Consider the following 23,729-nt stretch of genomic DNA (forward strand, 5'->3'; position numbering starts at 1 on the left):
GATGTGCTAACAGGGGTTTGGCTGCAGGGTCTCTATTAGTCTCATCTGAGGTAGAATCAGTCTCTTAACTCCCTCTGACATCTGCAGTTAGACAGTGTCAGGAGGAGAGTATTGGAAAAGATTACAAACTTGGCTTTTTAGGCTCTTAATCAGGTCATTTCGACAGACCTTGAGCAGCACCATGAATTCAGGTGGAGAATCTATTATCAGAATTCAGGCACAAGAGTCAGTAAACAGCTGCACACATTTACTCTGAACACAGAGTGAACAGCCACACATTTGGAATGTGTGTTGGTTTCTCAATGGTGTAAAGGTGATTATAAGTGTAATTTTTACTGAGAGCATTAAAAGAATGTTAAATATTTCAAATGTGACTTTTTCAGTTGTATTCAATAAAAAGAATTACTAAGTCTGAAATAGAAGATCCTTATAGAAGCATATTTGTTTCTGTAATATTCTTTTCCAGGTGTGGATTGTGTTTCCATGCATGTGTTAATACTGGATATTGTCTTTTTTTCCCCCCCTCCAGGTTATGCAATGGTCTCTGCAAGATGGCATGTTCTTGAGTTGGAGCTTTTTAAGGCAAGCATATGCTGGTACTTCAACTTTACTAAGTGGACTATAATTTCTTCTCTCACATCAACTACATAAGCAGACAAAATTGCAAAGATCTGCCCTGTGTCGAGTATGACAGCCACGACTCGTGGCTCTCCGGTAGGAGGGAATGATAGCCAGGGCCAGGCTCCTGATGGACAGTCCCAGCCTCCCCTCCAGCAGAATCAGGTATGGTATTAGCAATCAATTCACCTAAAAATAAAAGAATTTGTTATTTAGAAGTAGTGTTCCTGAATTATTTGAATTTGTATATTTCTGGAGATTTCTCGTTAAGTTAGACATTTTTCTGTGCATATCTGGAAGTACAACAACATTTTTAGGGATGAGGACAGTGGTATTGGCTGAGTAAATATGGTTAGAGAGCATGGCATTGTAGAAAATGCTCCCATTTTAGACAGTGGCATAATTCTTTCAAGCATACCTGTTTGGATAAGAAGCCTTCTTGCCACAGGTTGATGAAACCACACTACATCTGTGAGTTCAGTTTCTGCTCTGTTCTGCAAAAGCACTTTCTGGATAGAACAGCTTACTCAGGTGTCAGCCCTTCCAGAGCAGCTGCATCCTGGTCTCTGTTCATTGTACTTGACTTCCTGAACAGCTTCTCATGTTCCTTGCTTTCTGAAGAAAAGCAAAAGCTTTCATATATTACATCACAGTGTAATGATTCTTTTTTGATGTAGAAAAAATACCAGAGAAGATGCTTTTAAACAATAACATGTAAAGCCAAAAAATTTAAGAGAAGAACCACACTTTGTTATTTAATTCAGTATAAAAATGGTATTTTTTAATACCATGAGGTTTAGTGATTGCTCCTTCCTGAGAGTGAATTGTACTTTGGTATGTGTGGTTGGTTGGCCCTGAAGTCTCCACTGTTGCTGACTCCCTCTGCCTTGGTGGGATGGGGAAGAGATTTGGAAGGAAGAAGTGAGAAACTGTCTGGGCTGAGATAAATGCAATTTAATAAATGAAAGGGTGGGGGGGAAACAAGTGATGCAAGTGCCATCACTCACTACCCAGCTGATGGATGCCTACCAGTCCCCAAGCAACAGCTGCCCTGGGAAAAAAAACTCCTTTGTTTTATTGCCGACTGTGAGGCTCTGTGGCATGGAGTATCTTTTGGGTCATTTCAGGTCAGCTCTCCCAGCTGTGTCCCTTCTCAGCCTCTTGCCCTGTCAACTGCTGGGGGCAGATTGAGAATCAGAGGATGGGTAAGGTTTGAAGGGACATCTGGCTGTCATCTAATTCAGGCTCCCTGCTCAAGCAGGGTGCCCTAGACCACCTTACTGGGGATTGTGACCAGACAATATATTTCCTGAGGAGGAGACTCCATAACCTCCTGGAGGCAATCCATTCCATTGCTTAGTCAGCCTTACTGTTAAGTTCTGTGTGTTCAGGTGGAACTTCAGATGTTTGCCCATTGCCTCTTGTGCTGTTGCTGGGCATCACCAGATGGAATCTGATCCATCCTCTGACACCTTTATTCAGATGTTGATGAGGTCCCCTCTAAGCCATCTCCAGGTTAAATAGGCCCAGTGCCCTCAGCCTTTCCTCACTGAGATGCTTCAGTTCCTTCATCATCTTTGCCATTCTCTACTGGACCCATTCCAGGAGCTCCACATCTCTCCTGTACTTACGAGCCCCTGACTGGACACAGCAGCCCAGGTGATGCTCACAGGGCTGAGCACAGGGGCAGGATCACCTCCCTGATCTGCTCTCAGTGTTCTTCCTAAAGCACCCCAGGATCCCATTGGCCTTCTTGGCCACAGGGACACGGTGCTGGCTCAGGGACAGCTCCCTGTCCACCAGCAGCCCCAGGTCCTTCTCTCCAGAGCTGCTTCCCAGCAGGTCTGTCCCAGCCTGTCCTGGTGCCTGGGGTTGTTCTTCCCCAGTGCAGAACCCTGCATTTGCCTTTGCTGGATTTCAGGAGATTCTCTGCCCATCTCTCCATCTTGTTAAGGTCCTTCCCAAGGCCTGCACGGCTCCCTGGGGTATTGACCCCTCCTGCCAGGCTTGTGTCACCAGAGAACTCACTGAGGAGGCATCTGCCCCTCACCCCAGTCATTAATGAGTAAGTTAAACAGTCCTGGGACAAGTATTGAAATTTTGGGGGCCACCACTGGTGACAGGCCTCCAGCTGAACCCTGTGTCACTGACTACCAACCTCTGAGATCTGACAGTTTTCAATCCACCCCACTCTCCACTCAGCCTTGTCTCGTTTCCTGAGTTCAGGAATGCAGCTGCTGTGAGACACAGTGTCAGAGCTTGGCTGAAGTCAAGGCAGACAAGATCCCCTGCTCTCCCCTCACCCATCCAGGTAGTTGCTTCATTGTAGAAGGCATGTAGTCAAGCATGATTTACCTTTAGTGAATCCATGCTGACCTCTCCTGATCATCATCTTGTCTTCCATGTGGGTACAGGTGGCTGTGAGTGAACTGTTCTGTCACCATTCCAGGAGTTGAAGTGAGGCTCACTGGCCAGTAGTTCCCTGGGTCCTCCATCTTGCCCTTATTGAAGGCTGGGGTGACATTTGCTTTCTTGCAGCCTTCAGGCACCTCTCCTGCCTCACTATGGTACCAGCAGTTCTCTCAGCACTTGTGGGCACATCCCATCAGGACCCATGGACCTGTGGATATGAAGTTTAATTACATGGTCTATACCCAATCTTCTCAACCAAAGGAAACTTCCTTCCTCCAAACCTCCTCCCTGATCTCCTGGCTGGGGCAGCAACAGGACCATATTTTTTCATGTGATGTATTTGAGGAAGTCCTTGCTTGACATCCTTAGGTTTAATTCCAAGTGAGCCTTGGCTTTCCTCATTGCATTTCTTCCAACTCATGACAACATCTCAGGTGGGCTTTTCTGCTTCCACCTCCTGGTGTCTCCTGCTTATCTCTGAGTTCTGACAGGAGTTACCAAAGAGAAGAACAACAGACCTTGAATCTGTTCCAGCCCTGTTCACCAACAGACAAAACAGTGGTGTGTTACCAGTGCTGTTTTGGTCACAAATTCAAAACCCAGTACCCTACAGGCTGCTGTGAAGAAAATAACACTCTGCCAACCAGGTGTGGTATGGCAGGTGAAAAATGTTCTTGAGGTTTTGTCTTCTTAAGTATTGCTCTTATGTCAGTTCATACTATTTCTTTGTATGAATAATAAGTGACATTTGCAAAATGTATTGTGTTTTGCATGGCCCATCAAAGTGGATGTAACAATCATGTTCTTTGAGGTTGATTAGTAGATGGTTATAGTAGTGAGTCACTCATTTTTAGCAAACTCTTGAAGAAAGTATTTTTTATGATTGTTTTCTTCTGTGCTTTTGTTGAAAATTATTTCTCAAAGTAATCAACTTTTCTGTACAAGATTTGTAGAAACTGGAGCTTCAGTGTATTTATTTCACCTTCTGCAAAAAGATCTGCTGAAAGTAGAAGCTGTTACCAAAAAACCCCACTTTCCTCCCTGGGAAAGTAGCTTGATTTTTAAACTGTGAAGATAGAAAAAAATATAGCACATTTTAGTCTCTGTTTTTTGTTAATAAATCTGAAATCAGTTTTTTTATATTGATATGTACTTGAGATTATTCTTTGAATTACATTATAACAGAAAACTGCCAAAACAAGGGAACACAAGTGCAGGTAGTTCTTAAAGTATTTTCCATCCCAATTTTAGACTTCTTCACCTGATTCTTCCAATGAGAACTCCCCAGCTACCCCGCCTGATGAGCAGGGCCAAGCTGATGCTCCACCCCAGCTTGAAGATGAGGAGCCTGCATTTCCACACACAGACCTGGCAAAGTTGGATGACATGATCAACAGGTATTTTCATGCTTTTTGGACAAGATGTAGATGATTTGTGCAAGCATCTTTATAGTGGAATCAGAGTTTTTGTATCTTTGTTTCACTGTATTTCTTGAAATGCTTTTTTAATTGAGTAAAGTTGTAAAGAGAAAGAAGCGTAAAGCAGAACGCATTTTTGTTTGGGTTGGTTAGGGTAATACTTGCCAGGGCATTTAAAAATCTGTGTACTGAGCCTATATTTAAAAGCATTGCAATGGGGCAAGAATTTTGATTTTTCAGAAGCACAATTGAAATTGGGTTTGTTTGTTTTTGAATATAGGCCTCGATGGGTTGTTCCTGTATTGCCGAAGGGGGAATTAGAAGTTCTTCTAGAAGCTGCTATTGACCTAAGTAAAAAAGGTAACTGAGAGACATTTGATTATTGGATTGGCGGGCAATTTTTTTTTTTCTTCTTTAGCATCCCTGGTGAAGGCTTAGAAGTTGTTAATAATTTCTGTTACAACCCTGGTTTTGAAGATTGTGTCAGACTGCTACGCAAAATCTTCACAGATAAGAACTTTAAACAAGCCATTAATGCAGTTAGAAATAGGTACCTTAGCATGAGTAGGGAAATTGAATAAGCTCAGAGATGTAAAAATCCTGTCATTCCTGTCATACCTGTTTTCTGTATTCACTTTGATATCAGACCTAGTGGGTTTGGTCTTCATAGCAGATGCTAAAACTCAAAGAGTTCTAGTTGTTTTTATTTTTTAATAAGTTTCTAGTCTAGCTTTCAGGTATTTTGCAATAAGTTTTTGTTCAGATTTGGTACATGTATGCTTTTAAGAATATCAGAAAAAAGTTAGCATTTTAAACTATTAGTCTAAAGGTGGCTTAGACTAATACTCCTACCAGTACTTGCTGGTATCTGACTTGGGAGAAAAAGGGTTCCATATCAGGACAGTGTATGTGTTTGCTAAATTGTACTGGTGAGATTGACAGGTTTGCTAAGTGTTCTGGAAAGTTCTGTTCTCCTGGGAGGTTGCTTGTGTTTGAGTAATAGCAAGAATCACAGCAAATTTTTTAGGATATCTACATTTATCAGGTCTTTGTGTTTCAAATATATCATCATACAAAGTCCCTGCTCATTCTTCTGCATAGGTGCTGGGCCCAGACATCTTCATTTCTATGTTAAATGTTTTTCTTAGGCAGCTTTAAGACTAAAAAGCTAATTGTGGTCATGATATTCTGTGTTGTCTTGATTATTAAGTCTTTCTTGCTTTGGACCACTCAGTGAAGAGAAAAAAGTTAGGGTGCATCTTTGTGATGCAGCACAGGATAATGACATATTGTTGCCAACACTTGATTTGTCAGCTGTAGTTGTGCTTGGAATTGGTGGCTTTGTGTGTAGTTGGGTCTGGCAAGAATCCTCAAGCAAGTGTAGGATGTTCAAGGGATCACATCTGTTCTGAAGGAAAAAAAATACCAGCTTTTCAAGAGAAAGTGCAGCCACCTTTGTGTCTGTGTTGTTGGAACAGTGCAGTAAAAAGAAATTGTCTGCTTGTTATGTGTGAGAGAGGAGATGTGTGTTCTGCCAGCTGTTAAGTCATCTTTAAAAAAAAAATAAATAGCAACCCAAAACCTAAAAGCTGTCAGTGAAGTGAAGTAACAAGACCAGAATGAGATTTCTAGCTACTTCTGACATCAATGTACTTCCCCAAAGCATCAGACTCATTTGAAAGTTCCCCAAAAGAAAAGCATATTTTTCTTCTTGAAATCATGAAAAACAGTAGAAACACGTTCATATGCTTTGGCACTTTGATTATTATTAAGTTGTTAGCATACAATTCTAAAAAGCACTTCTGTGTTGCTACTTAATTATGTTTTCTCTTGCCCTCTAGATGAATTCTCTTGCATGTGTATGCAAAGATTATTGGATAAGGAGAAAACAAAGAAAGCTCTTAGTTGTTTACTGTGTTGTTTTTACAGCTACATCCTAGATTTTTGGAGGGTTTTTTGCTACTTGAAGTTATGTGATGGCTAATGTGGTTCCTTTTAAATAACTTCTAGTTCCCAAGGAATATGATAGGGCATAACTTGGTGTAACTGACACTGTTTTGGTAGCTCTGAGCTTGGCAGACACTGTATGAAAGTGGGATTTATATAGAGAAGCAATATAAATGCTTCTGTTGTGTATGTTTCTTAATAGATTAAATTGCCTCATTATGCCAGTAACATCTAAAATTGGACTCCTTGCTACCTGTCTATGGGAATTTTTCATATCAAAAGGAGAAACTGAAAGGACAGATTGAAGAATAACCAGCTTTTGAATTATATAAACTCCGTATTTCTGTCTCTGTCTTACTTAAATTGTGTAGCAACAAAACCTAGAAAGACCCCACTACATGTTTTTGTCAAGCACCATTTTCTTGTGGTTATGGCTCTTCAGTAGCTTTTATTCCTAACACAGCCAATGGCCATCAGCATTCTGGAGTGACTGCAGGGTAGCTCTTCTTTGTGACCCTGGCAGTAAAATAAGTGATACTTGCATCATCTTTAAATCTTTTCAGGAGCTACAATTGAAAGGGACATAATTGAACTAATTGAAAGTACATGTATTAAATGAATGTCAGCATTACCACCTTCAAGTGAAAGGAGCAAATTTGACAAAGTAATATGAAACCTGTTAAACTGTGGCTTGCATTATTCCTGGCAGAATCACCCATTTATGGAAAATTCTCTTTTTATGTGTAGGCATCAATCCCTAATTCTTTGTTAAACAATAAGCCATGATACTATCAACAGATAGTCTTGCTAGTTACTTGGTGATAGAAGAAAACCTGTTTGAAAAATAGCATTTAATAGCTAGACTGATGTTTATCTTCACAATAAATCTGGAATGCTTACAGAGTATTTTCAGTAATGAGATTTGCACCAGAAATAAATGTCATAATGAATTAGATACTATAAATATAAAAGTTTTTTAAAAAAGGTTTATTTTAAGGTTTTGTTTTTTTATAGGCAAGAATATTCTCCACTCTTTTTTCAAAAGGATTTTATTGCTCTTAACATTTACACTGAGTTTTTAACATGCTGCCAGAACTTTCCAATGTGACACATGCAAGCAAGATGAAAGGCAGCTTTTGGAATTTATAACTTAAGCTAAAAAAATGAGATTTCACTATACAATATAAACCTTCAGACTTGATCCCAAATCTGTGTTTTTGATGTATTGCATGGAATGGGGAAGAGAGGGAGGCCCTAGTGACAAAAAAAAATAATTAAATGTGTATGTGCATGGGCACATGTGCATCCAAAAGTTAGTCCAGCCCATTAATGGGAGTTGTTTCCAGCAGCCTCTAAAGACCATCTCTATCTCTCTCAAGAGAAGAGATTTCCGTGGTACCACTCCTGAGTTCCTTACTGGAGCTGTATCTTCTGCATTGCCTTGAAATGGTTATTTTTACCCCTCTTCATTCACTGGTTATGCTGTTAGATAAGAGAGAACATAAGAATGGAAGATAAAAATTGTACTTACTGTTGCTTTTGCTAGTATATATATCAAAATATTTAGTAAACATGGGGGGGGAAAAAACCAACCTAGATAACATGTTTTTAAAAACAATTAAAATTATGTAAAGGAGTGTAATTTTTTGAGGTGGCTTTTCTAGAACATTAATCCAAAAAGATTTTTGGCCATTTAAGCTTATGTAAGTTTGTTTTCATCCAAGACTTGTTTAAAATCAGTTCTGAAACTTTGAATATCAAACCTTTGAAGTCCAAATGTTGTGATTTAACCCCAGCCAGCAATTAAGCACCACACAGCCACTTGCTCACTGCCCTCCACTGTGATGAGGGAGAGAATCAAAAAGGCAAAAGTTAAAAAATTCATGGGTTGGGATAAAGACAATTTAAGAGGCTGTGTGCCAGCAAAGCAAACTGTGGAATTTGTGCACCACTTGCCATGGCTGGGCAGGTGTTCAGCCATCCCCAGGACAGCAGGGCTCCATCACAGGTCATGGTGACTTGGGGAGACAAACAGCATCACTTGTAACATCTGCCCCTTCCTTCTTCCTCAGCTCTGTATGCTGGTCATGGCACTGTATATTCTGGGATATCCCTGTGGTCCCTTAGGCTCAGCTGTCCTGTCTGTATCCACTCCCAAATCTTTGTGCTCACCCAGCTTACTTCCTGGCAGGGTGGTGTGAGAAGCAGGAAAGCCTCGAATCTGAAAGCGCAGCTCAGCGGTAAAGAAAACATCCCTCTGTTTCCAGCCCAAATCAAAACACAGCCCTGTAGCAGCTGCTGAGCAGAACTTAGCAACACCAGTGCACCAAGGCTCTGCTTTCAGCATTTAAAACGTTCATGTAACAACTAATGAAATTCCATGTCTAATAGTTTGTTGTTCTTTCTTATTTTAAATAGGCCTTGATGTCAAAAGTGAAGCATGCCAGCGATTTTTTCGGGATGGGCTAACAATATCCTTCACAAAAATCCTTACAGACGAGGCAGTGAGCGGCTGGAAGTTTGAGATTCATGTGAGTTTTTAAAGTTGTGTTTCTGAAGAGCATGGTAATTTAAATGAGGAAGGAGACTGCCTTTGTGGGTAGGGGGAGGCTGTAAAAACTGGGTCTAATCTGTGAAACTCAGTAGTGAGTTGTAAGAAAACTCTTGTATGCAGGATCTGGACAGGCAATGGGGAGTCATCTTTCTTTTGGTGTTTCACGTTATTGCCTCCAGTGTTTTGGAAGGAAATAAAACATGAGAGATGATTTGGGGAGGACCAGAACTGTGTATGTTCTGAGTTTATAGTTCATACTCGTTGTGCCCTGCCACATTCTTACTTGTTGGTTTTTTTTATTAACAGAGATGTATTATTAACAACACTCATCGACTAGTGGAACTCTGTGTGGCCAAGCTGTCCCAAGATTGGTTTCCCCTTCTTGAACTTCTTGCCATGGCCTTAAATCCTCACTGCAAATTCCATCTATACAATGGTACTCGTCCCTCAGAAACAGTTCCTGCAGGAGTCCAGCTGGCTGAAGATGAACTGTATGCCCGTCCTCCTGACCCACGATCACCAAAGGTATGAGGACCTTTCCAGACCCCTGTATTTTGTTCTGTGCAGTGTTACCTAATGACACAGCAGCTGTAGAGAAGTGTTTTAGAGTGGGGGGCAAAAGCCCTCCTCGTTCTCTCTATCACTAACATGTTCTGCTGCTTACAACTCCAGATTTAATGTACATTTCCCCTTCTAACTCTTCCTGTCTTTGCCACAGTCAAACTGTGTCACATGTTTCTATGGTAAGCTGGCACAGCCCTGCTGGAATTTCTTTCCTGCTGTGTTAATTGGCTTGCTTGCATTTGCCAGTTGATGGATTTACCTTCTCACTTAAAATTTTTTGTTGGTGACACATTTTGAAGATTTGACATTTGGGATTGTGATAAAGTAGGAATTTTCTCTCCTTTTTAGTAGTGGTTTCCAATCATGGAAGAAATGCTTTTAATAGGACATGAGATACTACTGTCATTGTGGTTTTTTTGGTGGCTTTGATTTGGTTTTGTTTTGGGGGCATGTTGAATGTTTGGGTGTTTTATGTGTTTGGGTTTTTTGTTGTTTGTTTTTGTAGCTGTGGTTTCTTGGAGTTTTGTTCTTATTCTGTTTTTTTAACTGAAGTGAAGATGAGTAATCCATCCTGATTCTTGAGTCTGAAGCTTTCAGAATTGATCTCCAAATGCCATTGATAAGACTTCAGGAGTTAACTGAATTTTATATATATTATTTTGTTTAGTATGTTTTTTTTTAGTTTTTAATTTATTTTTCTTTAGTGGAACTGCTGACTATTGACTTTGAAGAACCAAGGATATAAAACTCCAGTGTCCTTGAACTTCCCTTGCATTGCTAGTTGTGTTTAGAAGAATGTTACTTAGCATTCTTAATGTTTTTATATGTGTCATTATCACATCCAGGACAAAGAAGAAATACCAGAACTGTCAGCTTTCTGCAGTAATTTAGCAACCAAAGCTGGACCTAAGTTATAGTCAATTTTATCCCTGTATATTTAATAAATGTCTTTGAGTAGCTTGTATACAGCATCTGCTCTTTGACATAACAGAAAAGACCTTGTTGCCTGTTTCTGAACATTTCCTTAAAACTGATATTAAACTGCTGTATAAAGACTTTTTAAAAGCAAATATTGTTATTAACAAGTACTTGAAAATATTTCTAGATGGTACTTTGTAAATATCAGAAAAAAACCTGTTTTTTTTATTACAGGGTTGGCTAGTAGATCTTATCAACAAGTTTGGCACATTAAATGGATTTCAGATCTTGCATGATCGATTCATGAGTGGATCAGCATTGAATGTTCAGATCATTGCAGCTCTCATCAAGTAAGTTTTTTTCCTAAATAATAATATATGCATTTGCAAAAGTTGGACTCAGTATAAAATACTGTGTTAGCAGAAAGCTTAGACTTTTATTGAAGCAGTTCCTTTCCCTCCATTTCTTCAGCTGGTTGTGTCTACGTTCACCATGTCATGTGCATCTAAGTAGATAAGAGTTTCTTTAATTAATTGCATCTTATTATTATCATAATATTACATGACTACTGATTGTGACACTTTCCCTTTTTTCTTTCTTTGTTTTTTAGGCCATTTGGACAATGTTTTGAATTTTTAACATTGCATACAGTGAAGAAATACTTCCTTCCAATTATAGAAATGGTTCCACAGTTTTTAGAAAATTTAACAGATGATGAACTGAAAAAAGAAGCAAAGAATGAAGCCAAAAATGATGCTCTGTCAATGATAATCAAATCTCTAAAGAACTTAGCTTCAAGAGTTCCAGGACAAGAAGAAACTGTAAAAAATTTAGAAATATTTAGGTTAAAAATGATTCTTAGGTAAGATGCTACTCCTAATATAATATGCCACTGGTGACATTTTTTTCCACACTTCTTACATTAAATTTTTCTCACAGGTTGTTACAAATTTCCTCTTTCAATGGTAAAATGAATGCACTAAATGAAGTTAACAAAGTAATATCCAGTGTGTCATACTACACTCATCGACATGGTAATCCTGAAGAGGAAGAGTGGCTCACAGCTGAAAGAATGGCAGTAAGTGCTACTTTTCAGTGAAGTTCATTGCATAGATTTTGTTTCTCCTTTGTACTTCAGCTGTAGAAGTAGCTCTGTATTGTGGATTCAACACACACTGGTTTTTTTCATATACAGTTTTAGAAACATTAGATATCATGTTATTGTAATAAAGCACTTTAATAGTAACCTTTCTGGGGAAAAATGCTGTATTTGAGTCAAAGCTGCTGTTGAGAATTATTTTTTAGTGCTGCTAAAAATACGGCTCAGAAACAAATCCTTGAATAGTGTGGGTTTTATATAGAGTTTTAAAAAACCCAGAGAAACCTAGAAAAAAAAAGTGTGATTCATTTGAAACTTCAGTGCTATAGTATCTAGAAATTTAATGGTCATTTAAATAAGGATGTAGTCTGGGTTTGGTGCTTCAGCTTTTTCTCATTGGAGTTCTAAGTGATTACTCTGCTTTTCACATTTCAGAAGCTGGATGGTTTGGTAAGAAAATTCTAGGTATCACAAAAATATTGATTAGAACAAAAATGTATTTTGAATACTGTTGCTTGAATGCATGTATAGGGAAGTATGAAAATGAGCAATTATAAAACTAAAATAAGAACTATTTTCTCTTAATCTTTGTGACATCTAGTTGTGTTAAGTGATTTTTGCACTGTTCTGCTTTATCTTTCTGACTGGCCACCTGTTGTGAGGTTTGTAATCTCCAAAAGGATATCTGACAAGAACAAATAACTGCAGTTTTGACTTTTTAAAGCAATAGGAGGAAATAGGTCTCTTTTACACATTTCCTACAGTTTGGCATCTCATACAAGACCTGTGTTTTTAGCTGAAAACATCTAGATTTCATTATTTCATGAGACTAGCTTGAATAGTATAAGTCTAATCAAGAGCACTGTGGAAATTACAATGCTGTGGATGTTTGTTTTCCCTTTCAGTGCTCAGAGCACATCCTGCTTTGCTTCACTTGGAACAAAATGGTCTGATCATGTCAGTGGCACCACTGGGAAAATTGCTTCTCCTTAAATATGACTTGAATATTTACCTCTGATTCAATTAGAAACATTTAAAAACTCCTAAAAGTGGCAGTACTTAAATAATCTTTTCTATATTTCAGTCCTTGCCAAAGTCCTTTTTATGGGATATGCTGTAGGTGTACCAGTACAGTTGAAGTATCTTAAATGATTTGGTTTTGATACTTAATGATTGTGAATTGGAAGATAAAAATTCTGTTCCTTGAATAGGAGAGTTAACTCTTCTTCACACTGGCTTCTTATGCTTGAAATGGTCTGAACATTTTCATGCTCTTAAGTTCATGATTTTAATATACCTGAAGAAAAATTCCCCCTAAGATAACACAGTGAAGAAGGTTCTAATAGTAATCTAGTAATATCCTGAATTCTTTAAAATGGTGGGTTTTTCTTAATTGAGAGGGGAAACTAAAGATAAAAGCCTTCCTGTTGTGCTGCATCTTTTTAAATCTGCAAAAGGTTGGATTTTTGTTTTCTAGTTTAAATATCAATGATGGCACCTGAATAATTTGAGATGGCACTACTTTCTTTTTATGTTCAGGAGTGGATCCAGCAGAACAACATTTTATCAATTGTATTAAGAGATAGTCTTCATCAACCTCAATATGTAGAAAAACTTGAGAAAATTCTCCGGTTTGTCATCAAAGAGAAAGCTCTCACTTTGCAGGATCTTGACAACATTTGGGCTGCACAGGTAAATAATTCAGCTTCTTGTCTGCTGCTGCACAGGAGGTGTCTCCTTGTATGTTGTGTTGAGAAGAGAGTCTGGGCTGCTTCTGCTTGTGTTAGACAAAGCTAAAGAAAAAATTGAGATGAAATGGTGTTAATTTTGGGGGTCTTGGAGCTTAAAATTGTCATCTCAAATGTCTCCAGTGGAAGGGTCAGCTACATGTGTATGTGAAGGTTGAGAGAACAGTTCAGAACATGGTGCAAAGATGATTCTTTTTAAGTATTGAGCAGAGACATGATACATGATAGTGTAGTATTTTAAAATGCATGAAGAAATATGTGTTGCTAGTCTCTGAGTTCCCCACAGTTGTGTAAGTTTTTCCTGGGCAGATGTGATTAGTAAGGCTTCGAATAATGACTATTCTAGAAGTTGTTTAACTGCAAGTTCTTTTCCTTGTTTTGCAAAATAATTATTTTTGAAAAATTGCAAGTTTTGCCAGGTTGAATTATTTACTTACATGATAAAGGAGGCTGGACTTATGGGCTGCATGAATTTAACACACAGACTAGGCAGCTGGAGAGACAAAGTCATTGGCAATTACTGAGTATACAGAAAATGTAAAAAAATAAGATAGAAATGTGAATAATGGGTAGTGAAACACTGATTGTACAAGTAACTCCTCAGGCCAGTCTTTCAAGTGGGGGAAGGCTAGCTCTAGTTTCAAAGACTGGGAGGGAGGGCTCTACTGGTTTGGGCAGTGTAAAATTTCTCCATAGTAGCTTCTGTAGTAACTATGTTATCACAACTCTGAGTTTTCTCACTTTCACCCTCCTGACTCTCTTCCCCTATGGCACTGTGGGGTGGAGAGTTGAGTGAACAGCTCTGTGATGCTCACTTGCCAGCTGGGTTATACCTTGAGGAGGGCTAATACAAGTTTGGTTATTTTGGTAACACAGTTCACATGTGTTCATGCTGTTCTGAGACTATAACCTTTTGGCTTAAGTGGATTTCTTTTCAGGTTACATTTAAAACTCTTGGGACTGCTGGTGAGGGAAGATCTCTGGTGTTGCAAGTAACTTTATCATGCCTAGGCTTCAATTCCAGCATGGCAGTAACTGCACAGTCTGAAACACAATACAGTCTCTTCTTATTATCCCAAAGTCCTGTTAAGAGAATTTCATTGTGTAGCAGAGCAATACACAGATTACTTGAATTAAGGTCTGAGATCATACTGTTAGTTTTCAGCTTGTGGTCTGTAGATCTTTCCAGACTACAAGATAACTGTAGGGAAAAAAACAAACTTTGAGAGGTTAGTTTGCTATTAGTAGGCCTCTTTTATCTGTTTTAGAGCCTCACTTTTAATAAGAGGAGAAAAAATCTGAAATTAAAAAAAAAAAAAAAGTCTTCCAAGCAATTACCTTGCTCCTAGTGCTTGGAAATAGGGCATGAGGATGAGCTAGTATAAGTCAAACTTTCTACCCTTCCAGAAAAATGTGAATCATGATGCAACCCTTAAAAAGTGGGGTAGTCCACCCTAACAGTTGGGGAAAAAAAATTAATAATAAATAGAAGTAATTTCTGAAGAAATATTCCATCCCCTTAAATATCCAGTTTGCTCTGCTCACTTATACTTTCAAGTAGGTGGCTACTGCAGTACTCTGGCTGTAATTTTGCCCTGTACTTTTTTTGTGTGAAAGTAACTCTTATTCAGGTATGGTTTGTAGATGGTTTCACTATGACTTTAGCCATGGGATCATAACTAAAAATTAAGAATACTAAAATCTGCTGATACAGAATGATTTTCACCTACTTCACTACTCCCTAGAGTGTATAGTAGTGTTTAGAAGTTCTTATTAAATGAGTGCATCTGAGAGCAGCTGGGGCATGAAATTCAGTAGTGAGGAGTTGATTTACTGTGTAGCTTTATATAACAGGCTATTTTAACTTGGCCTCAGTGGAGCAGTGGAAAGGTTTTGCTTTCAGGCTCAAACACTTGGGTTGCTGCCTGGGTTTAGAGGGTCAGCATGCACCTGAGACTCTTAGTATTACTAAAAGCAAAGCAGTGATGCTGCTTTTGCCTTTCAAAGGCAACATAAGTTTTAATTTTATTGAAGTGTTTTCATGTCTTAACAAAGCCAGTGTTCACAATGTAGAAGTGTATTTCATTAAAGGAATAATGTTGGAAGTTTCTAAATGCAAGCATTAAGTTGCAGCCTCTGGAGTTGCAGGGAAAGATCCAGCAGTACAAAATGCAGAATGGCAGAGGTTGAGGTCTCATGACTTACATTCTGGAGTATTTAACTGGAAATTCACAGACATTTCCCCATTCCTGTGCAGCAAGCTGGCAGGTCACACACCAGGTTCCTTACCTCCTCCCACTGTCTGGTTCTGCTTCCCCAGATCCTTCAGTGCTTAACAACTTCCCCATATCTGTTAAAAACCTCCCAGATCAAGGTTGTTACCTTCCTTATTCTTGCTCTTCTTGCTCCCCACAGGAGCTGGCCATACTTCTCCTTTTATTTGTTATATTATACATGTTCTTTCTGCCCTGCATGCTTTCAGTTTTTCTTTATCCAGGAAATGGTCTGGTAAGAGGAAAACAATTACATGATGTTTTCCAAAGTCAAGTGGAATGAAGGGTTTAATAATTCCCATAACATGAAAATTAACTTTGCTACTTAAAATTACTTTTTTAAAACAAAAATTTATGGCATCTTATAAAGAATTTAAGGCACAGCATGTAACAAAACTATTAGTCTGATTTTGGATTTTAGTTTTGGTTTTAAATTATTGATGGAAGTTTTTAGTAGGAATTGAATTTTGAAAGTGCTTATACATATATTTTTAATAGTTTACAAGATTAATTGCATCAGAATGTGTATTCTAGGTATTTGTTTTGCATTTTTTATTTCTCACTTACAGGAGACTTTTCTTCAGTAAATCATCTATCAATTCTCAAAGTCCAAATTTGTTAGTTTTGAGTGCAGATGTAAAGTCCAGGATGTGTTTCCCAGCCTGGGCAGAAAATTTTCTTCCTGCTCAGAGTTAATGGAATTAGCTTCCCCCCCCACCCAATTGTCTTCCTCCTTAAATGTCAAAATTGTGATGTACACCAACTTTCAGTTAAAACTGTGTCTAGTATAGAACTCAACATCTTGTCCTTAGTTGTTTCATTGGTGGATTTGTAAGTTTAAAAGCTGCTGGACTTCAAAATATTGTCTGGTAACAAGTTGTTTTGTAGTAGAAGGCTTTAATTGTCTGTGAATCCACTAACACAAAGGAAGTACTTCAGCCTGAGAAACTATGTGGAAATACTAAAAATTGATTTACACCTTAAAACACCTTAATGAAATTATAATCCTTTTATAAGTAAAAATACCCTTTTAGATTTTATTGTAATTTTGTAGCCGGAACAAAAAAAGAAATATTTTGATGCTGCAGTATTTATATTCTAAATAAATACTTGTGTGTGCACACACAAAGCACACTTAAATACTTATACTTAAAAGGGAAATCTAATTATTGTGAATTCCCAGTGAATATTCAGTTTGCTGTGCTGCTCCCACACCATCAGCATTTCTTGCTGTCCACCTCTAACAGTCTTCCTATAAAAATTATGTCTTGGTGCTTGACTTAATATGAATTGTTGGTGGATTCTTTTTTTTTTCTTCCTTACAGGCAGGAAAACATGAAGCCATTGTAAAAAATGTACATGATCTCCTCGCAAAATTAGCTTGGGATTTCTCTCCTGAGCAGCTTGATCACCTGTTTGATTGTTTTAAGGTAATTTTGTCTTTTGACTGTATTCAGAAAATGGGTTGTTGAGGGTGTGTGTGAATTTGTGGTTTTTTCAAGTGTCTTTCTACTTCTTTTAGATTTGCTCAGTTTCTGTGTGTTAAAAGACTTCTTAATGTGTAGCAATAGTCTACAATATTTAATTCTAGAAAGGCTATTCTTCAATGAGCACTCCTTTAAGATTTTCTGTTTGCTTCCTGTCTAAAACAAAGGCTGCTTATGTTTGTTTAGTAGACAGTTTTTTTTTCTGGTTTAAACACTTCAGGATAATGCAGGTCTATGAAGCCTGGAGTATTATAGTTATTTTAGCAATCCTAGGAATATAAAATTTTCCAAATAAAATAAGTTATTTGTCTTAAATACCTTTTTGCATTTGTTGCAAATTAAGTGTTTGGTGATTTAGTAAATTATGTTTTTCTCCTGGCATTAGAGTAGGTTTTGTCAGGTTTACTGGGCAGTGCTACTTTTGATCTTCTAAGTAGAGGAGATCAAGGACTTCCGTTCCCTGCTCCCCCAACTTCCTCTTTATCATGTAATAACTTTTCTCTGTTTAGCTTGCATACAAAATGAAACAGTCTCAGGAAGATAAAGTTGAATGTTTATAAACACACAGTGATTTGTTTGAAATGGCAAAACAACTTGTTTCTAAAAGTTTATGTTACTCACTGGCTTTTATGTATAACATTTAACATTTGCAGCTTCCAGTAGTGGTACTCTCCAGCTTGGTTTACTGTTTCACATTCAGGACATGATCTGCTGTACTAGAAAATGCAAGCCAGCTTTGGAACTCTGTTTTCTCCTTTTAGATAAATGCATTCTAGTCATATTTTGGCTTACGTGCAATTTGTGCTTTGTTTAGTGTGGTCCTGTCATTGGGTGAACATGGGTCTAATGTTCTGTAGTTCAGATACTTAACCCAGTGCTCAGAGATTCTGTGTGTGAACTGTTGTGTCTGACCTTGAGAGATGAATATGAAGTGATGTTATATTGAGAACTTAGCCAGGAAAAAGGGCCATGTGTTTCAGTCAGATTCAGAAGCACGAGTGATACTAAAGTTTTATTTATGTAGTGATTATAAGTTGTATAAGAAATCTTTCAAGTGTAAGCACAGGAGTTTTGTGCAAGCATTTGAAAGGAACAGCTGAGTCTACTCTGATTGTTGGTGAAATTGTCAATGGTAGTGTTAACTTTTTCAAGCACATCTGTGATCTTTAAACAAAGAGCCATCTTTTTTTAAGCCTCAAGTTGAATAAGCTGTGGTTGCAAATACTGCAAGAGATCTTCAGTTGTGTCTGGCTTATTTAGTGCTCTTATTTTCTATTTATTGTGAATGACAGGAATTAATGTGAAAGCTCTTTATGTAGTTGCATCACTTTATTGTTGCATCATTTGTTAACAGTGTAGGTTATGTGTGGAATTTAAAAAGATTTTTATAATATTTTTAAAAAATATTGTCTTAGGCAAGTTGGACGAATGCTAGCAAGAAACAGCGTGAGAAACTGCTTGAGTTAATTCGTCGCCTTGCAGAGGATGACAAGGATGGTGTGATGGCACACAAAGTGCTGAACCTTTTGTGGAATTTGGCTCACAGTGATGATGTGCCAGTTGACATTATGGACCAGGCTCTTAGTGCCCATATAAAAATCTTAGATTACAGCTGTTCACAGGTGAGTAATCCAGTGCAAAATCAGAGTTTCCTCCCATTCCCCATGAAAAATTCAAGGTACTCGATAATTTAACAAAAGTGTTACTTACATAAATTTGTACAGTTCTACTAACATCCTAGTATTTTTATAATGTTGCAGGACATACTTTAATCAACACTGTTGGTGCTTTAATGGGAGAGAGTGCAATACACCAGTTTGCCTGTCTTGTTGCAGTTGGTGGCATACTGTAATTAGCACACTGGAAGAATTGGAAAACAGCCCTACCAAAATAAATAGGGAGAAAGGAAAAGCTGCCCCCCCTTTGCTTTTTCCCAAACTTCATGCTAATTTGTTTCTGTGGGTTTTGTTGAGGTTTTTTTTGTGCCAGTAAGTCCTTATCTGTCTTACATAATACTAGAAAGGACCTAGCAAGATCCTTTTCATACTATTATACACCCTCCTTCCCCACCCAAACTTCCGTGGAAGTCTGTCAAAGCAGTAATTAATTATGGTTTGAAATGAATCCATTATCCATCTTGTTAAGAAACAGTTTCTCATTGTTTCTTGATATTTTATGACAGTGAATAGAAACAAATGAAAGAAGAGAGAGCATATTATTTAAACTCTTGTTAAATAAGTACTGAGTGTTTGAGTGCAGGGAGTTTGTAACACACTGGTAGCTGCTGCCAGCATGTAGTGCTGCTCAGATGCTTTTATCCTCCAGAACTCAGGTGATCCAGTATTTGTTTGACTTTGTTCTATCTTAGAAACAAAGAAAGGGAATTAGGGTAGTTCTGAAATATGCTTGATTTTGATTATAAACTGCTGTTCTTTAAGGATCGAGATACACAAAAGATTCAGTGGATAGATCGTTTTATAGAAGAACTTCGCACAAATGACAAATGGGTCATTCCTGCACTGAAACAAATTAGAGAAATTTGCAGTTTGTTTGGTGAAGCACCACAGAACTTGAGGTAAGAATGGGATTCAGATAAAATTTTGTCTGTTAAAATTTGGGGTGGGTTGGATTTTTTTTTTTTTTTTTTTTTTTTTTTTGCAAGAGGTCTGGAAAGTGTAGGTAGCACCCTAACCCATGTTGGAAGATGGTCTTTAGTTTGTTCTAGTGTGTATAAATGGTGTCTAAAAAAGTCAAGACACCTAAATTTGGTAATAAAGCATTAACTGCTGCTTCATATGTGTTTTTAATAATTTTTATGGTGATCTAGAGGAAAATATGGGTTTCTTTTTCAGTTATTAATGGACTTTCCTGCCTAACAGTGGAATTAGCTTATGAAGCATAAATTTGTTTCATGCCTATATGGCTGTATGCACACACATACATACACCAACATAGTCACCCATTCTTGTTCTTTGATTGTAAATTCTTGCAGGTCATCTAGTTCATATGTTTAAAATCAAAGGTAACTTTGTGATTTGAGAGAAATTCTGTACTGGTTTTCTCTCCTGAATGGAATAGATTAGAAATGTCTGGAATTTGTTTTATTGGGGAGAGGGGATTTGTTTGTTTGTTTTGTGGGGAGTTCATTTGGGGTTTATTTCTGAAAGGAAGAAATAAGAGGCTATTATCAGTTTGGACTTGTTAAAGTACACGTTATTATTTTAATTATTTTAAATGTCTTCTCAGTAAGAAAGACTGAGCCCCTAAGAGCATTTTTATCCATGTCAGATTTTTTACAAACTCCTGAAAAATATTTTTGGCTTATCAGTGTTGTGCAATTGCTTTGTTTTAACTCCTGGAAGCAGATAAAGTATTCAAATCAACGTTGCTATTACAGTCGGTTCACAAGAAAGATCAAATCAGGAAAGGCTGAGGAAAATAAGCTGCAGTTTGCACAACAGTATTTTCTTACTGATACCATTTTCAGGAGCTGTGATAATGTTGCATTCCTGACTTTTGGAGTTTTCTTTATTCATTTAGTTTGCAACATACTTCTCAAATTTCCAGTGTACTTCACAGTTTTGCATTAGTGATTGTTTGAGTTTATCCAGAAAGGTCACAAAATTACCTGCTAATTAGCAGAAAAGTCTGTTTTCTGTGTCTTGGAATGCTTAACCTTTTTCAATCTATAGGATCCAAGCAAACCAAGCTACTTGGTTATTCAAGTTGAATGCTTTTAGCACAGTGCCTTAACAAAGATGCTGTGCTTTAAATAATTCCTGAAACACTTCAAGCATTCAAGGCACTGATTTAGGTTTCTGCTCTGAAATCATCTTGGGAGGAACCAAACTTCTTTTGATTGTGGAAGTGTAGGTTTCCTGTATGGTCTGTGTACAGTTAAAGGGTTTGAATGTCTCTCCTCTTTTTTTTAAATCTGACCATATCTTCCTCAGATTTCAGGGCAGTCTGCATTGCAGGATGTAATAGCACCTTACTTTTATGTAGAATTTGAAAACAAGTATGGCAGGAAAGTGAACTTGGAATTGATAGTTTTAATCAAGGCACTTAAAACCCCTTTGTTAGGAAGATACTGTTGAGTGAGTTGTTTTAATCAGGTGGTGTTAGTGCCCAGGTGACTGGGAAATTTGCTGAGTGAAAACATAATTTTAAAATAATCAGTGACTTTCCAGTCCTCTGAATTTTCTCATAACTCTTAATATTGATAGAATTTGAAAAATGTAATGCCTGCATACAATACCTATTCTTATCAGCTTGCCTTATCTGACTTAAAACTTTAACATCCTTCTAGAATTTGGAGTGAAAATAGATCCAAACAGGTGTTTGTGACACCTGCCTCAAAAACAGAGCACATATTCTTTATGCTGCTCTTTTGAGGTGGCTCAGCTGACTGGCACTGGCAATGGAAAGTTCAGTCTAGATCAGCAAGTGCTGCTGATTCTTGGCAAAAATCTGTATAAATTATCTTATGCCATTGGCACTGTAGAAATTCTTTTGAGGGGGAGGTTTTAATTGTTGCTAGTTATTCATGCAGTTGAACAGTGATGAATTGGTTATACAATTGCTGTGGCAAAATTTAGCTCCCTGACCACAAAGAAATGCTACATGTGTCAGGAAGTTCAGTTTAACCAGAATTGCAACAGAAAATAATGTTAATATAAAGTGCAAGGATTCTTATGGGTGCAAAGATGCTTATTAATACTTACAAATTTTATTCTTAACAACTTTATTGCTTAAAATATTGACCTTTAGTTTGCAGATAATAATCTTAATTCTCTCTACATTGGATAGTACAGCCTCCAATAGATCAATATCAGATGCTTAAATTTGACCTGTATCTATCTGAGCAATAGAAGAACAGTCTTTCACATTACTTGTCCAGGAGAATTGACTGAACACTGAGAGTCAGAGGTTTCATAGTGCTTTAAGGCAACAATGATGCTTCAAGTCACTTTTTAGCCTAATTTGTGGGCATTGGTCACTGCAGTTTGGATTTTTCATCCGAATAATCTGCACTCTTTTAGTGGTACATAGCATCTGTTCAGTTAGCACAGCTGTCATCTTCAAAAGCTGAGTTACATATGTAGTATTATATTGGGTGAGTTATATGTGCAGATAAATAATTAATTTATAGAATTACAGATAATTATAGATGAATAATTCTTTAAATTAAGTTGTTTGGAATTTTGCCCTTGCCAATTTGTCAGTATTTTTCTAACAAATAAGCATTCTAGAAATGTCCTTTTCATAATCCAAAATACTTTGTCATCTCTTTCAAAATGCTATTTTTTCTTTCTACAGGTTGACTTTTGGTATCCATTTAGTATAAACACAGTGAAAATATGAGTTTTGCTATTAACATCAATTTTTCAAGCTCCTCAGTTATTGCACATTAGTAACTAATGTGTAATAATAGTAAAGGTTAAATTATTGTGTTCCAATGGCAACATCATATTAGCCTAACCTTAGATGCTTAAGGAATATTTTAGTTGCATGTAGACTTTGTCTTAATACTAGAAAATGTGCTAGAAGCTCTTGTCAGATCAGCTTTTTTTCAGTGCCTAAAGACAATGATTTTGCCTTTGAGTCCATCCTAGCAATGGATCAAAATAGCATTGGAAGTGTTTCTCATGATCACTGTTGTAACTCATAGCCCATAACTCGTGTTATTTCAGTTACTAAGCTTTTCAAAGACATTGTCCAGTAAGGATCTGTGTCCAAACCTACTGTGTGTGCATGCAGCTCAGAAGGGAGAGAGATAAAAAATATCTAACACAAGAACACTGTAGCCTTCTGCTGATAAAGCTGTGGTTTTACTGTACTGTGTGAGATTGATACAAATGCATAATATTATGAATATAAATGCACACTCCAATATCTCTGATTCCACAAAACACCCCTTCTTGGTTCTGTTTGTTCCTTTAGTTGTTTGATCATATATATTTCCCAGTTAATCAGTGTTCTTACTTTCTGCTACCCTTTGTGAATGCAGTTCTCTGTCTAAAGGTAACATCTTGGATAACCACTAAAATAGACATCCAGTCTTTTGCTGGATTTGCTGCTGCCTTATTCTGAGTAAGGAGGATGGTGGAGATGGAATGAAACAGAATTAGAAAGTTTCTTGAAGTGAAAACAGAGATGTTCTGAATATATGAAGTCCTGCATGCTTTTTTTTTTCATGCTTCCATCCATTTTGTTTTCTGTCTGAGAAATGTCTGGATATTTGAGTGTTTTTAATACAATTTGTGTTTGAAGTGCCCCTTTCAAACTATTTTAGAAAATTCTGCATGTTATGAAATTTAATCTTCTGAAAACCACAGTGCTTAGCAGCCCAGATTCTGTTGGTTGCAAATAACAAAATTATTGGCAGGGTGTTGATGGTTTCTGTCTTTTAAACCCAGATGGACACTGATCTTTGGCCAGTCAGTTTATCTGTTGCTGTTGCATCTACAGTGAAATCTGGTTATCAGCTGCAAAGATCACTGTCAGCTGATGCTGGAACTGGGGTTTCCTGCCTTTCCCACTGTTCTCTAAAGCTGTGGCAGTACTGTGGAGTGCTGCAGGCAGTGTAGTATGGAAACCCTCTTTCCCAGGAAGGATGAGAATTCCTACCTGTAATCCACTTTAATGTTGAGGTCTACTTGTTTCAGTGTTGAAAGAAAGGAAAACAATT

General features: G+C 37.5%; 1 protein-coding gene across 2 annotated transcripts in view; it reads left to right on the top strand.

Annotated features, from left to right (window-relative positions):
• Positions 1–23,729, top strand: part of USP9X (ubiquitin specific peptidase 9 X-linked) — a 96,791-nt gene that overhangs the window by 23,759 nt on the left and 49,303 nt on the right. For both annotated transcript variants that reach the window (XM_079301966.1, XM_079301967.1), the window contains exons 2-13: positions 530–783; positions 4,282–4,427; positions 4,729–4,808; positions 8,814–8,926; positions 9,256–9,474; positions 10,666–10,781; positions 11,042–11,293; positions 11,371–11,509; positions 13,070–13,222; positions 16,877–16,981; positions 18,454–18,660; positions 19,477–19,613. In XM_079301966.1, coding sequence (XP_079158092.1) covers positions 688–783; positions 4,282–4,427; positions 4,729–4,808; positions 8,814–8,926; positions 9,256–9,474; positions 10,666–10,781; positions 11,042–11,293; positions 11,371–11,509; positions 13,070–13,222; positions 16,877–16,981; positions 18,454–18,660; positions 19,477–19,613 — 1,763 coding nt within the window. In that variant the 5' untranslated portion in view covers positions 530–687. The remainder of the gene's footprint in view (positions 1–529; positions 784–4,281; positions 4,428–4,728; positions 4,809–8,813; positions 8,927–9,255; positions 9,475–10,665; positions 10,782–11,041; positions 11,294–11,370; positions 11,510–13,069; positions 13,223–16,876; positions 16,982–18,453; positions 18,661–19,476; positions 19,614–23,729) is intronic.

Source organism: Erithacus rubecula (assembly GCF_903797595.1).
Source record: "Erithacus rubecula genome assembly, chromosome: 1".
NCBI lineage: Eukaryota > Metazoa > Chordata > Aves > Passeriformes > Muscicapidae > Erithacus > Erithacus rubecula.